General features: G+C 40.9%; 1 protein-coding gene across 5 annotated transcripts in view; it reads right to left on the bottom strand.

Annotated features, from left to right (window-relative positions):
* LOC114645223 (protein unc-13 homolog C-like) overlaps window positions 1-17333 on the bottom strand; it is a 742812-nt gene that overhangs the window by 362243 nt on the left and 363236 nt on the right. For 4 of the 5 annotated variants that reach the window (XM_051920476.1, XM_051920477.1, XM_051920473.1 and 1 more), the window contains 3 exons: window positions 9891-9962; window positions 3328-3547; window positions 2700-2927 (listed from right to left, as the gene is read on the bottom strand). In XM_051920476.1, coding sequence (XP_051776436.1) covers window positions 2700-2927; window positions 3328-3547; window positions 9891-9962 — 520 coding nt within the window. The remainder of the gene's footprint in view (window positions 1-2699; window positions 2928-3327; window positions 3548-9890; window positions 9963-17333) is intronic. The other variant, XM_051920475.1, reaches the window with a different exon arrangement.

The raw sequence follows: 17333 nt of genomic DNA, 5'->3' as shown, positions 1-17333 counted from the left end.
GATTGATTATCTGGGAGTGACTGAACTGGAGTTTTAGAGTGGAAATAATAGATCGTTATTTGGAACACACACATTTCACGTGTGTTCTGTTTCTACAGTAATATGTATAAACACATTGTTAAAACAGAAACTTTTTCATATTTTAGTAATAAATGTTACAAAATGTAGGCATAAACTATAGAATGTGTGAAGCCTGATGGCCAAACATAAAATAAACACTTTCACAAAAGGTTCAAGGATGTCACAACACCTTCCGTGGCGTAACGCTGAGATTTGCTGACTCAGAGCACGGCAGCCCTGCTGCTCCGTAGAGACCCAAGTTTGATTCCCCGCGGAGGAGGAAGTGTTTCTTTTTTTCTTTGTAGCCTCAAGTGGACATAAAATTTATAAATTGGCATGCACTGTAAATCGTTAAGTTTAAAATGTCGATCGCGGTTATTTCTGTTAATTAATTCATGCTTTTTTACTTAGAGTCAGAACAGGAGCTTATTTGGCTTATTCAGCTTCTGATCTGACTCTAAGTAACAGTGCCAGTATAAATCACACCCAATCTGACGCTGTTCGTTTTCAAATAATATTGCATTACTTCGACGATGTTTTCTGATTGGCACTATTTGCGTTATAAAATGATTTCTTCAAAACGTCACATATATTTGTTTGAGATAATGAACAGAGCTGCCAATTACAGGTGCTCATTCACTGTAATAGGAACCATAGCACAGAGAGGTGTGTACACTGCAACAAGTACACATGTCGTAAATGTAGGAAGGGCGCTCCTTGGGTGAGCTATAGCGCGTCTTTATGTGAAAACAGCAGTGTCAGATGGGGAATGTCTGATGATTGCATAGAGCGCTGAAGTTACTGCTCTTTACTATGCTTTCCTCTGCATGTCCTGGAGTACAAAAGAAACAGCATACAGCAACATGTGGGGACTGGCAAGATTGGGGGAAAAGAACACGTGGTTGTATGTATCGTGATACACTGCAGAACTATAGCGCATCTTTATGTGAAATCAGCAGTGTCAGATGCGGTAGGGAAGGATCCTGAACGCGACTGAGAGAATAAAAAGTGAATAAAAAAAACAAAAAAAAACAAAGCTAACCTTTACAAATATCATAAATTACACTGGCTGTTACAGACTGAAATCAAATGTATCTTTTTATTCTAAAATAGTAAAAATAAGAGCAGTTCACTTCTCAAAAGGGAGTTGTGCAGGATCGAACTCGTAACCTTTTCAATCCCAGTCGGCAACTGATACTGTTGTGCCACGGGGCCGTCATAGTAAATTAGTGTCAATGTCACACGCTTTTTTCTACAGTTATATTTTTGAATAAAATCGCACTTGTTCTGTTATATTTGTACCTTTCGTGAAAGTGTTTCTTTAATATTTGGACTTCAGGCTTCATACATTATATAGTTTATGCCTACATTTTGTCATTTACTACTAGAATATGAAAAACGTTTCTGTTTTAAAAATGTGTTTACACAGATTACTGTAGAAACAGAACACACATGAAATACGTGTGTTCCAAATAACAATCTATTATTTCCACTCTAAAACTCCACTTCACTCCCAGTTCACCAATCAAGGCATCAGCTGGGAGAAGTTTGTGCACGTTCTAAGTCGGTGGAGGGATGGAATAGCCGGCTATTTGCAGCTTGTCTTTATCTGCACATTTAGAAGACAAAAGACGATGGCAGAGAGGTGCGAACGGATTTAAGAAGCGATTTAAGGTGGGACGGATCTACGAGTTTTTTCGGAAGCTCCGATAATTCTAGTGTTAATTAGCAGCCAAACTATAATGAGACACGAAACAAGCTGCCACATGACCAGCTCACTTGTGCCCATCACACAATATCTGAAAATGAAGAAAGGTGAAGGTCTCAGTAAGGTTGATCTCGCAGGTCACCAAAAAATTTTGTTGGTGTTCTTAGACAAAAAACAGAAAATCAACGGTTTTGGAAATGTCTGCTGTGGCAGAATGAGAGCAGCAACAGGCCATGGAATTAAATAACAGATTTAATTAACGGACGGCACGGTGGCGCAGTGGTAGCACTGCTGCCTCGCAGTAAGGAGACCTGGGTTCGCTTCCCGGGTCCTCCCTGCATGGAGTTTGCATGTTCTCCCTGTGTCTGCGTGGGTTTCCTCCAGGTGCTGTGGTTTCCTCCCACAGTCCAAAGACATGGTTCCAAATTGGCCCTAGTGTGTGTTTGGTGTGTATGTGTGTGTGTGTGTCCTGCGGTGGGTTGAATTCATTAGCGGAGAAAACTGGTCACTGGTTAGGAAAAGGGTTAGAATGAAAATCTGCAGCCACTGTGGTCTGGAGTTCGTCACCCCTGGTTTGGGTGGTAGGAGCGCCCTCTGTAGGCCTCTTGTGTATATTTATTTAAAACCTGGACTGCATCACGGACCTTTTATCACAATATATGTTTGCAATATGACAGGAAACAACAATCCCAGAAGGAAGGCATCTGTGCATTTGAAGAGAACCTGAATTGAAGCAGGGCCTAAGGAATTAAGCGAGGGTCTAAGGGATGTGAGGCAGCATCACTTACCCACTGTCATCAAACTGTTTAATATTAAACAATAAAAGGTAATCATTTTCTAAACAAATCCAAAAGTGATTAGAAATTAAAAAAAGGTATTCATTTTGTAAACAAATTGAGCAATCTTAGATTATTAATAAGCTCGCACAAACCTGTAATAGTTATTTTGGCAGACCACTTTGACGTGCCGTCCAACACACTCTGCTTGGCAGTTTTCATATGCTGTGAAAAGTCCTCCTTTGGTATCTGGAACATTTCCTGAATCAGCTCAAACACCTCAGGCCGGTTCCTCTCTCTGATCTTCATGCGCTCCTTCATTGCCATGATGATGTTCTGTGTTTTGTCTTCCGCTCCATGCTTAGAACTTTTCTCTGCGGCACCTAAACAAATCAAGGTAAGACAAGGATATTATAGAATGAGAACATCTTTTTTTTTATTTTGAATAAAATTGGAAAAAACTTCTAAAATCTTATTTTTCGTTGTCATTCTGGGGTGCTGAGTGTTGTTTGATGAGGGGAAAAAAATGAATTTAAATGATTTTAGCACAAGACTGCAACAAAGAAAAACGTGCAAATTAGTGAAAAGGTCTCCATCTCCATCTCAGCCCCAACAGAATCTTCTCTTATTCTTCAACATGGAGTCAGTTGAATTTAGTTCAGATTGTTTTTCTGTCGAGTGGTCTCAGGAAGGGGTCAGAGTGCTTACCCATACTTACAACTACAAAGCCACCAAACAAGACACCAGAAAAAGAAAGCGTCCGCCTCATAACGGGACACTTACGCTGCAGGCAGTCGGCGTTCAGGAGGTCCTGGCACTTTTCATGGCACTTGACACCACATTCGGTGCAGCGCATCCCCTGCCGAGCGATGCCCCACAGCAGACCCTCACATTCATAGCAGTACGTGGGCGTGGTGGCCGTCCAGACTTCAAAGTTATGGGGTGTGGTGGAGGAGATGGGGTAAATTAAGGCCTGCAATGTTTTCTTGAAGACGTGCACCTTCTGAAAAGAAGAATCATTTAGGAATATAGTTTAAAAAAAGAAAAAATTAAAAGTTTACTATTTATTTAAATAAATCTCATCTCTTTTCATTAGTTGACCCATCATTGTGCCTTCCTCATTTGAGTGCTTGTCATTATTTTGGGATGGTGCATCTTCCGTGTTCATGAGAGCGGGCAGACGCACTCGAGCCGGCATTTATAAAGACTGCTTGTTTGAATCGTCTCCATGCACACCAGAGGTTTCACAGTTTCTCCCTCTTGAGAGGCATGTGTGGCATTTTGAGACTGTAAAGTTATTCCTTAAACTGTAAAAGTCAGTTTGGCAAGATTTGGGCCTAGCTTAGGCCAAAGCCTACAGTTAGGGAGTAACTGGGTTTGGATAAAAGTGTTCTGGGTGGGCCAGTGAGCGTCCTGGCTTGCTATTTGCGACAATTTTAGAGGCTTTGTGCCCATTTTGTCATGTTGATGACTCCCAGCTATAACAAAAATCCCTTAGGTAGGTTTCCAGCACCTTGCTGAACAGACAACATAACAAATTCAGTGTGTTTTGTAGTAAAATGGCCATGGAGCGTATGAGACACAATCAATAACCCTGATAAAACTGTGAAGGCTAACATTATGGACTGTGTTCTGTGCCCCATATGTGCCTGGAAAAACTTTGATAAGAAGATATCAAATTGAATTGAAAATGGAATGTCTGCGTGTCTGACAATCACCATCAAAGCTCTTCCCAAGTACGTGATACCACCCCACGCCAAGAGGGGGCACTGCCATCTACAGTCTTGTCATTTTCTTCCTCTCCAAAGTCCCAAGGAACCGCCCAGTGAGGGCAACTGACCCCGCCTTCAAAAGGATGACCTTCCAGAAGGAGGCGTCATTATTGTGGAGACGACCTGACAGAAAGAGCTCTGAGGTAGACGACCCATCAGCATCTCCAAATTAATCAGGAGCCACTCCACTATGTGGCGACTGCCTTTTGTTGTTTTTCTCACACCATCCAGCAGTGTTTTTTTTTTTTGTTGGGCACTGTCAGGAAATGGGGAAGGCCATGTTGGCACTTCAAAATAGTCCTGCTTTGCTGACCTTCCATCACTTGAGCAACCACTATAAGTATACAGTATGTGACAACATATAGAATATACATGTGACAAAATGTTGAGAGCTAATTTTGAAGAGAAATCTCAGGTCAGGTCAGTTTGGGGAGAATGCATTGCACCCACCACATGACAAAACAGCTTGGGATCCTGGTTGGCAACCCCCAGGCACACATGCGGTCCAGTTCCACCTTCTGGAAATCAAACTCTATCTGCTGCAACCACGTGGGCGTCCCCTTGGTCTGGTCCAGCCACTCGGGTCCTTAAAAATGAGAATCCTGCAAGCCGGATCACCATCAGGCAATCATGCCACATGGCTGTAGTGCCGTAACTGCCGCTCCCTCACAATGCAGGTAATGTGCCTCATTTGGGACTCCATGAGCAACACAAAGTCAAACCAGCGGTACCCAAGGATTGTCTGAAGAGACAGTACTGAAGGAGTCCAATCTTCAACTCAGGTCACTGGATAGCGTCCATGTCTCGCAACCATATAGCATGAGACAACCAATCTCATGTGGATAGATTTAAATCTGAATTGGTGGCATTTAACATTATACACTCTGCCCTGGGGTCAAAGCAGAATGAGTGCACTTCATCTCCAAAGAATAGCTGCCTCTGAGAAATGTTTCATAAACAGAGTCTTTAAATGTGGAAGATGTTCTTGATCTTCATGCTCCACTTGGTCAAAGCCGACATCACGGTCAGGGTCACGATTTGACTTTGACTTTTCCAGTGCCAGAAAAGCACCATTCTGCTTCATCGACTTGGGAAACAGCTGGAGGCTTTGCCTTGCACTTTGATGCCCCCACAACATCTTGGATCATGACGTACCTGACCAACAGACAGCAGTTTGCCAGGGTGAGGGATTGCATGTCAGAAATGCTGGTGTGTAACACTGAAGCACCTTAGGGAACTGTCATGTCCTCCATCTTCTTTACCCCTCTACACAACACACTTCCAACACAATACCAGCACTTGACATCTAAAGAGATGTTCAAATGACTCCTCCATCATAGGCTGCATTAATAATGGAGACGAGTCAGAGGACAGGAAGGTTGTGGAGGACTTCATTTTGTGGTGCAGGGAAAACAACCTGCAACTTAACATCGGTAAGACAAAAGAGCTGGTAGGAGAGCCTCTGAGAGTAGTCACCATTCAGTGGAGAACATGGAAGTGGTGAAGAGCTATAAGTACCTTGGGGTTCACATAAACAGCAGACTGGATGGGTCTGACATTACAGTAGCGCTGGACAAGAAGGACCAGAGCAGACTGGACTTGCTAAGGAGACTCAGGTCTTTGGATGTGTGCAGCAAGCTGCTGGAAATGTTCTACCAGTCCATAATAGCCATTGTGGTGCTCTACACTCTGCAGTCTTCAGAAAGTCTGCTCCATCACAGGATTAACTCTGGACACATTGGAAGCTGTTGTGGAGAAGAGGGTGGTGGTAAAATTGAATACCATCATGAAACATCTTCTCCATTCCCCTCCAAGAGGCACTCCCTTGGAACACTTGCAGCCACAGGCTCATCCCAAAATGGTGTGCTAAGAAGCGTCTCTGAGGGTCTTTTCTGCCCACTGCTATCAGGTCTTTAAGATCTTTTTGAAATATTTGTACAGTATTGATTGATTGATTGATTTTCTGTTACAGTTAATGATGCAGAATCTAATTGTTTACTGTATAAGCCATTCTAAGAAATGGACAGTTCACTGGACTCTTGACATGTGTTCAGTCAGGATAACGACAAACCTGCCATACCACCCGCCCCTTAACTTACTAACATTTTGAGCTTATTTTACAATAAAATATGACAGGCACATCCTAAACAATAATATAATCTTAATGTCAAAGGCTATCCAACGTGCGAGCTGCTTGGTAAACAGACAATACTGCCGGCACTGCGTGTAACGAATGTTGGAGCGACCTATTTACTCTGCAGGCAGGTCTAGAAGTCGACACTGGCCCACATAAGGCTTAATGTGGCTATGTCACTCAGCCATTAACATGCTTAACATATGGCGCTGCTCACTGGAACACAACAATATGAATTCCTTACAGGGATGGCACGCTTAGTACTTAATGCGGTGAATATTACATTGACATCTGGTTGGCTCAAAAAAATCCTGCAAATAACGGCAGTACAATAACACTGCAATTCTTCATATAGACATAGCATCAGACCAGCAGCTGTCTCAGTATCCGTGTGCTTAGTGAATTACGCAAAAAAAATAATAATTAATTAATGTGACTCACTGTAAATGAATAGACAGAAAGGGAAAGACTGACTTCTATGACTATCACCATTTACACTCTGTATTTGTTTATAATATCACCGCAACTGTGGCACAAGAATTCTAATGTGCTCTTGCGGTGTTTTTGACAATAAAAATCTCTAATCTCTGTAATCTATAAGTGAAACTCATGCCTTTAGGACAATAAAACACAAGGACATTAGAAACGGTCCACTGGGCCATTCAGCTCGATAGATAGATAGATAGATAGATAGATAGATAGATAGATAGATAGATAGATAGATAGATAGATAGATAGATAGATAGATAGATAGATAGATAGATAGATAGATAGATAGATAGATAGATAGATAGATAGATAGATAATGAATTACTATTTATATATTTGCATAGTTTGTATATGGGGGAATAGGACAATTGTCTTTAGAAATGAAAGTGAAATATATGTTTACAGAAAGTGTGGCATAGTGGCTAGGGTATTAGGTTACTTAATGTATCTTTACTAATCTTTACTAAACTATCTCTCTACCTGTCATTGCATTTATAGTGGCATTCATATCTATTTATGTATCCATTATATAGTGCCATTCATATCTATTTATTATATAGTGTCCTTCATATCCATCTATCAGTCAATCCATTATATAGTGCCTTTTATATCCTATCTATCTATCTATCTATCTATCTATCTATCTATCTATCTATCTATCTATCTATCTATCTATTATAAAGTGCCTTTCATATCTAGTCTACTTATAATATAGTGTTCTTCATATCCATCTATCAGTCAATCCATTATATAGTGGCTTTCATATCCTATTATCTATCTATCTATCTATCTATCTATCTATCTATCTATCTATCTATCTATCTATCTATCTATCTATCTATCTATCTATCTATCTATCTATCTATCTATCTATCTATCTATCCATTATAAAGTGCCTTTCATATCTAGTCTACTTATAATATAGTGTTCTTCATATCCATCTATCAGTCAATCCATTATATAGTGGCTTTCATATCCTATTATCTATCTATCTATCTATCTATCTATCTATCTATCTATCTATCTATCTATCTATCTATCTATCTATCTATCTATCTATCTATCTATCTATCTATCTATCTATCTATCACACCTTTCATCTATGTATCTATCCATTATATAGTGCCTTTCATATCCTTCTATCTATCATATAGTGTCTTTCATCCATCCATCTATCTATTACATAGTGCCATTCATATCCTATCTATTTATCTGGGACTTCCGATTGACCCAGAAGTACTTCCTTTGGGCTATGCCCTGGCACCGGCAGTTCTCCCAGGTCTAAGATAAACAGAACCGCCCTGCCACATCTGAGTGAGTCAGAGTCAGGAGGAAGGAGGACAAAGTTCACCTGGAGGTGTGGAGAAGAAAGAAAAAAGAAAGAAGTGGTATTGTGCATTTTGGAAACCCACTCTGAAGGATTTATTTGTTGCTAAATAATTTATTTGAATCCAGGACTGTGTCCGTGTGGTAGTGTCTGAGAGTTATATATAAGCTGTGGAGCCCCCTACTAGTCACACTATCTATCTGTCTATCTATCTTGGGCCACTCATAATTATTCATTACACACTGCTATTCATGTCTATTGTGATAGACGACCGGGGACCTTGCCCCACCAGGACAACTGGAGAAGCAAAGGTCTGGAAGAGGGGCAATTCCTTCCCTGGGATGCAAGAGGGTAGCCCTCCTGCACTGCATAGGAGCCATGGAGCTTGGAAACTGAACCCAGTGGGGGACCATGGCCACCGCCAGGGGATGCCTGGATGGTTCCAGAGCCATGGCCTGCAGCACTTCTGCCACACCATGAAGTGCTGCCAGAACAGGAACCAGGTACACCCAGAGTGCGTCTGGGTATCCATGCAGCACTTCCGCCACACCAGGAGGTGCTGCAGGAAGGTCATCAGGGAGCACATCCGGGTGCATTATAAAAGGGGCCGCCTCACTCTATTCGAAGAGCCAGAGTCTGGAGGCAGAGACAGAGCTTGTGGGAGAGAAATGGAGGCGGCAGAAGAGAAGATAAAAGGAAAAGAATAAAGAAGTAAAAGGGACTGTAAGTTGTTTATGGTGCATTGTGTTGTGTGAACCGTAAAATAAACGTGTGTGCTTCGATCAGTGGGCCTTCGGCGTCTGTCTGTGTCAGGTTATGCGCTGGTATAGCGCCATCTATTGTTGCACTATCTATCCATCCATCTATATTATCTTTCCATCTTTCAGTCATATGGTACGTGTGTTGGTTAGTCACCTTCTGAATTTTGGGTAATCACGTGAAGGAGTACCCATTAGAAAGTAAGACTTGTCACCTACTGCCGACTGTCCATTGCTCTTCCTTGCCCGACAGTCCTGCAAGGCCTTCCTGTTTCCCCTTACAAAACATCACACAAGGCACGTGTACTAAGTCAGCACCAGTATGGTAGTGGACATTGGACACAGCTTTCCAACTGTGATTCTATGAATGCTTTGGCATTTAGATGATTTTGCTACAGATAACATTTTTTTGCTGTTGAAAAAATTCAGCGCTTTCTGCTTGGATTTTCCCGTGGTAAACGTAATGCTAGGGAGGCTACGACAATGGTGAGAACATTAAAACTGAGTTCATTAATTGTTAATTTCTACCTTGTGTGCTCCACCTCATTTTAGCTTTCTTGCCGTTATTTTCTGAAAGATCTGCAAGATGGCCCTCTATTGTTGACATATATACAGTTGTTTTGACCCTTGTTAATATAAGTTTTGTGTAAATGCACTTGGGATTGCATTTATATACCGATGTTTTTAATTGAGTTTGCACAGTCCTGCATCTCAACTGTAAAAAGACACCATAGACAGTTTTAACGGAAGCTCGTCTGTAACGTGTGATTACTCGCGGCCCCTCCATGTCCTCCCTGAGTTCAGCTTGTCTGGAGTGCAGACTAACTAGATGAACGGGACTCAGGACCGTGATCTGCAGTACTCACCAGCTCCTCATTGTTCAAGGTGGTCCGGGTGACCAAGGCAAATGAAATGCCTGCCTTTCGAGCAGCCAGAGTCTGTGTGGAGACACAAAAGAAGAAAATGAAGTCATAAGAGGCAATGGTGTTATCTCAGGCAGCACAAAGCAGAACATGTCTATGATAATTATTTGGAAAAGCACAACAAAGGAGTCACTTGAGGGAAATACAGCTTTACCGATTTCTATTTTCAGGCTTAAAAGTTGACTTCAATACCACCGCTGGGGCAGAGTCTGGAGTTCACTGCTTGGCATCTGATGATTACTGTTGCACACCTGAGATTTTAGTGATGCTGAAATCAGACATTCTGAGTTCAGAGACGCACACTGAATTAACCAGAATGATTCAGAGGCCACCCAGATGAGAGACTATTCTACGCCAAATTTGGTTGACTTTGGGCAATTTAAGGTTCAGGTATGGCAATGGCAAATGCATTGTGGCCCAGATGTCACCAGCCACAATTAACAATTTTCATGTGCAGATGCCACATGGGCTGGACAGGCATCCCATCTTGGTAAGGAACCATTTCCTTTTCTGGCTGGGATGCCCGTCCAGCCCATGTGGCATCTACACATGGTATAATAATTCTGGGCCAAACATGGCGTAGACGCAATCACTCACATGTAAAGTGGCAATACAGTTATGGACATATTATGGCCAAATTGTCACCCACCCCACTTGGGAGTGGTCATGTCATTTGTAGCCCATATGCAACCATGGACATGTAATATATTTTTGGCACATTCATTGTGACCCAGCTGTACTCATATTACATATATAAGGGTCGCATGCCATTTAGACAGTGCCCAAGTACAATTGACCAAAAGGCCAGTATGCCTGGCATTGCAGTTTTGGGCCAAATAAACCCTAACAGTAACCAAAAGCATTCAGGGGTTTTCATGACATTTGTATTCTGCACCTATTGTGGCCCAAATACCACAAACCATAAAGTAAAGTGTGCGTGTCATTTGAATTTTGGGCCAGCAATAACCTGGACAGAGATACGTGTCTGTGAAAGGCCCATTTGGCAGGGACACGTCAACTTTAATGTCAATGTCTAACAGACCTGCTGGGAAGTGTTGGCTACTTGTGATTAAATGCTGTTAAGCAAAGATGACCCCATAAATGATGGCATGAAGACTTTTTTTATTAATCCATTAATTTTCTATAAACAAAAAACTACATTCGATCAACATTTGCTGTGACCACACAGCCTCAGAAGTCTTGTGGACACTTTGGTACAGTTTTTGCAGTGTGCTTGCTCTCAGAGCCAAATCCTGCTTCATAAATGGTTGAATATGGTTGAGCTGTAGCTGGGCTTTGGCCCAGTTGCGTTTCACACATTGTCCTCAGAATGTTCACCTGAGGCTGAAATGTGGCCCAGTTCTGGCCCATAGCATACTTACGGTATGGTTTACTAAGCCAGATATGGAGGAATTCATCAAGTATGAGGGCCAAATGAATGTGGTGAACGTGGGCCGTTACTCATTTGCTATCTGAGAAATTGTAGCTTCTGCAAAGGCACCCAAAAAGGCTAGAAATGAACCTGCTGATCGGCGAGCCCTTTTACAAATGGACTCTATGAAGAATTTAGCATAAAGTGATGTAGGCGGAGTGGTGGCTCTGAGGCTAGGGATCTGCACTGGCAATCGGAAGGTTGCCGGTTCGAATCCCATAAAATGCCAAAAGGGACTCTTGCTCTGTTGGGCCCTTGAGCAAGGCCCTTAACCTGCAATTGCTAAGCGCTTTGAGTAGTGAGAAAAGTGCTATATAAATGCAAAGAATTATTATTATTATTAAGGCAAAGCAGATGCCACTGATGTTTCGCCGTACTTCAGATCACAGTTGAGATGCCATCTGAGGGCACTCTCCTGATACTGGCACAAAAATCCTCAAGGATCCGGATTTTCCGCCACCCTAATACAATTTCTTACTTTGAATGCTGACTCTTAATTATGTACACTAGATGATGTGTGAATGATGGGCAGGGACACCCGCTAAAGTGTGAATCTGTCCTGCATGTGTTAGACTTTAGCACACTGACCCCTTGAAGCAAGAAAACGCAGGCTTTGAAAATGAACATAACATTAAAATCGATGCCACTGGAAACAATCTTTACTGGCCGCAAAAATATAATATCCATCCATTATGGACTCTGCTTAATCCAGTTCAAGGGCACAGGTGCCATTTAATATAATACAGGTTTGGTATTGTCACGTGTACTGTATGAGGTTGATTAATATGAATAATAGAACATAAGATGGCCGAGAAGTGCAAAGAGGCTGCGTGCTCATTGCAGAACAGACATGCCGTCTATGGAGTGTGGAAGTGGGTGGTGACAATTCAAAGAGAGGCGTGGCAAACCTAAAGGATACAAATTCTAAAGGGGTGCCTTGGTGGAGCGATTTCTAGCACATATTTGTGTCTTAATTGATAAACTAGACAAAGCAGATGTACCATTAGTGTTTTAGGAGACATGTTTCACTTTATTGATGAGAACAGCGGTGCTTTGATGTTCACCTAACCAACTCCCCCAAGTCTTTGGGACATCTCAGGATGTGACATTTATGGTGAGGAGGATGGAGAATCAGACCAGCTCAGCAAAGGGCTGTGACTGTGTTTGGACTTTCAGCCCATAAGCCATCACCCATAGGAAAGCCATAAACTGCCTACATAAAATAACTGGGGGACGAGTTGTACCTGAGAGCTTTCATTGGTGACTGGTCAGGAAGGGACAGGATAAATTAATTCTAATTGGTCTAAAGTATGGCTGCTTATGACTGGTTTTGAATCGGAGACCATTCTGTATGACACCCCATTGGCCTAACCCTAACCCTAACCCTCACCATCTGACCATGATGAAGACAACTCTGTCTCAGCAGTAATATTGAGACAGGCATTCAAAGGCCAGACTGAAGATATGCCAAGAGCTGCCAATGGACACAAGATGCACTGCCACTTAGGGTGTAAGGGTACGGTTTGCCAATATTCACATAGTGCTCTGCTTCCTTAATTTTTGGTCAGATTATAAATAATACACAAATAAATGTATAACTTCACTCCGGCCTGTATCTTTACTCTGTTTAATTGCCTGAGGTTACAGATGTAGAATAGAAAGAGTGGAGGAAGTGCTGAAGTACCTGACCACAGAGTGAGAAGTGTATGGGGTTTTAGACATTTTATTAAGGTCTACACAATAAAGAGTATAAAAGAGGAAAATAGGGTCTCCATAGGACCTTACACAATTAAACAGGGGATGGAGCAGATTTTAATAAACATAGCTGAGCAGCATTTAGAAGAGAGCTCAGTGTTTTTCAGAAAACTAACATCTGTCAGGTGGGATTCTTCTCAAATGTCTTCCACCGATTGTTCAAAATGCGGAATCTAATAGAGTCTGTAAAACTCCTTAAATTAAAACATGACGGACATGCATCTTTATTACTTAAGAACAATAGAGTAAAAGAGTTTGCTGTTTAGTAGGGTACCCGTGATGCCATTTCTGGCATGAATTTTTATTTCCGGCAGGCATTCTCTGAAAAATGCCGCACTCTCTTCTAAATACTGCTCAGCTATGTTCATTAAAGTCCGCTCTGTCCCCATTTTTTTTTAAAAAAGTCTGCACCTCTTTTGAATTTTAAACAAACCCCATCTTCTTCTCTTAAGTGCGCTACACCACTGTCTTTGAATGATTGCCACCTACATCTACACGTTGTAGACAGTGTGTATGTTCTTTGGATTTCCCGGCCACCTTAGTAACATTCTCAAAATCCATTTAATCCAATCAAGGTTGGGGTTAGTGGGCAATGGGAGCTTATCAGGCTGTATATGTACTGTATATTGCAAGGTTGGAACCTATGTAAGATGGGGGCAGCAGTCCATTGCAGGGCCTTGCATACATTCACACTTAAACTAATCTTGGGGCAAAATAATTAATATTGTAACAGTGCAAAATGGCAAGTTGCTTCAGTCTGGCGATGAGCCACCAGCAGTAGAAAAACGTCAATCCTGTCACCGTCACATATGAATTGCAAATTATGATTTACATATGTTTGTGAATAAAAATATAATATAATATAATATAATATAATATAATATAATATAATATAATATAATATAATATAATATAATATAAATGTATAAGCCAGGCTCAATGTACAGCAAACATGAGAGCAAGTGATGGACTGACTCACCGTTTAAGTTTGTGCCTCTCTTCTAGCTGACGCTGCTCCCTTGCAACCATCTAATGAAATAGCAATTCTAGAAAATGGATGGCACATGGGGCACAATGCTTGGCACTGTTCTCACACACGTTCCCTGATGTGGTGAATGTGCCCACCTCCCCCTGAAGTATTTCCTGGTATTGTGGGAAAGTGTTAAGTGTGAGTGGGCCCTGTGATGGTCTGTGGCATGTCCCATCAGACGGCATCCAGATTCAAACTGATCTGTGCCCTCAGTGTCCTAATATAAAATTAATATTTTTTTAATTCACTTACCAAAGCCTGCAATATCATCCAGTGGCAAAATGAAAAGAGAGGTAAAAATAAAAGGGTTAGTTTTAGCATACAAAACAAAGCTGCGTTTGCAATAAAGCAAAAGGCAATAGCATAAAAAGCAAACTTTATTAATAGTAATTACTGAAGATGGATCAGCGTTCACTAAACCGGTCTCTAGTGGAGGTACAGGAGCTTCTAATGCCATGCAAGAGTAAGTATTTGATCTTATTTCAATTAAAAGCTCATTTAAGTCTATGGCAGGACGATGAATTCATTAGTGATCGAGTACAATAATCGTTTAGACATGCATATCAAAGGTCAAAAACATGCCGAGGGTTTGTCATTATTGCATTTCATGGGTACCATTAGAAATGAAGAGCGTTGAGTGCACTTATGCATGTATTGGTGTCACTCTCCAAAGTGCAAAACCCAGCTGCTGAGAGTGCAGTGCCCCCAAAGTGAGGCGCATTACGGAAGAGCTTGGGGGCTTCACTACAACAATACAGGCATGAGTCAGATCTGGTGCAAAAACTTCAAGAATCAAGTGCTGAGCAGCAGGAACAACCCGCAGGATCATATAATCAAACGTCAGATGCAGATGGACTCAGAGCTGCAATGCAAATGTTTATAACATGCATGGCAAGTTTTAATATTTTAATAAGCAGCAGGCATTTCAGGCCTCAGTCTGAAGTCAAATATCACACAGGTCCTAACATCCAAAACAGTTTCAAATTTATCCTCAATGAAATCTTTTGTCAATCGGCTTCGTCTTTGATCCCCAGCCCAGGCTCCTCGTCTCTGGCAGGTGCCATTGATGCCGTCTGTTTGTACAAACAGCCAATCAGAGCACATGCTTAACAAGAGCCAAAGCCAGAAGGCAAGGCAATGCAACATGTAACCCTAATGACTTCATCTGGGCTTCTGTTGCAGTTCACTTTCATTAAGGTCTACAAGCCTGCACATTGCTAATCAAAATTTAAGGAACTCTTCCAGTGTATTTCTGGGCCGAGTTGTCAAAGCTTCACATTCAATAACAATAATAATAATAACAACAACAAAAAAAAAACAAATAGGAGAATTTTGTTGTTTTTTTGGAGACAGGTCCCAATCATACTCAAATGAAATTTGACAACTCTATGAAAAATATTACCCATAAATATAATGGGGTTTACACAAATATATATACATAAATTTATATATATATATTTATACATATCCATATATATTGTATATACATATAAATATATCCATATATATACTATATATACTTATATCCATACATATATATATTATATATACATATACATATATATACAGTATATACATATACATATATATATATAGGCCAAAAAAATCACAATATACTTACCAGAAAATGTTCGTTTTTATTACATGAGAGATATGGACAAATACAATATCAAATTTCTGTCCCAGATTTGATTTTATGTTTAATAACATCTTACTTTATGAACATGAATCATACTGCATTATTAAAGATTATCTATTAAGAATGAATAGACTTTATGTTTCAAGTACACACGTTAAGCAAATGGGAGAAAGAAAACAATAATAATTTTCCTTAAGTCCTATTAATCAGATGAAATCTTTTGTGGACAGATGCTCCTCCACATGGAATTCATTGTGCAGTACTGGAATAATAACCCACTCTGCAGCCATCAAATATGCAAGATACGAAATGCTTTCAAGTACCAGAATATTTAAATAAAGGAGCCAGTCATGATTGTTTCCCTTCCACTGTCAGTAAACACTGCGGTAATTTGCAATTATATTGATTCAAAGCCTGACAGTCAATAATATCAATTTTTCAACTTCATACACATTCATTTCTTTACATTTGTACTTATACTCACAGAGCAAATTATTAGGCACACCTGTGCACCTGCTATTCAATTATCTAATCAGCCAATCAGGTGGCAGCAGTGCAATGCATAAAGTCATGCAGATACACGCCAGGAGCTTCAGTTAATGTCGACATCAAACACCAGGGTGGGGAAAAAATGTAACCTCAGTGACTTTGACCAGGCCGTGATTGTTGGTGCCAAACAGGCTGGTTTGAGAGTTTCTCTAACTGCTGATCTCCTGGGATTGTCACACACAACCATTTCTAGAGCAGTGATTCTTAACCTTTTTTGAGTCACGGACCCCTTTAAGAATCTGATGAAAGCTATGGACCCCTTCCCCACAAATATTCACATAAGCACAACTTTGCATGCAATGAATAGAATGTACTTTATTTATCGAGATTTGATTGTCTCATACATATATGGCACACACAAAGTATTATGAAACTTTAAAGTAATCTAAAAAAAAACACTCCATTTTTATGCAAAAAGTAATGGCCACTCATTATAATTATGAAAAACAATCCTATCATGCAAATTAAAACAGATCTACTGCTACTACGTTTTCTACTACTGTTACTACTACTACTACATCTACTCTAAATCAACCATACTGGGCTGTATAGTGAATATGAATATTAATTTTCATCTGACCCTCACGGACCCCCTGAAACCCATCCATGAACCCCTACAGGTTAAGAACCCCTGCTGTAGAGTTTTACGCCTGGTTGATGACAGAGGTCAGAAGAGAGTGGCCAAGCTGGTCGAGTTGACAGAAAGGCTAAGCTAACTGAGATAAGCACTCTGTACAACTGTGGTGAGCAGAAAAAACATCCCAGAATGCAGCACATGTCAGACCTTGAGGCCAGATGGGCTACAACAGCAGAAGACCATCTCCTGTCAGTCAAGAACAGATAACTAAAGTCTGCAGGGGGCACAGGGCTCACCAAAGCTGGACAGCTGAAGACTGGAAAACATAGCCTGGCCTGATGAATCTCAATTTCTGCCGAGGCACACAGATGGTAGGGTGAGATTTTAATGCCAACAGTATGACT

Source organism: Erpetoichthys calabaricus, chromosome 17 (assembly GCF_900747795.2).
Source record: "Erpetoichthys calabaricus chromosome 17, fErpCal1.3, whole genome shotgun sequence".
In the NCBI taxonomy this organism is placed as follows: Eukaryota; Metazoa; Chordata; class Cladistia; order Polypteriformes; family Polypteridae; genus Erpetoichthys; species Erpetoichthys calabaricus.
This window is presented reverse-complemented; position numbering and strand designations above follow the sequence as displayed.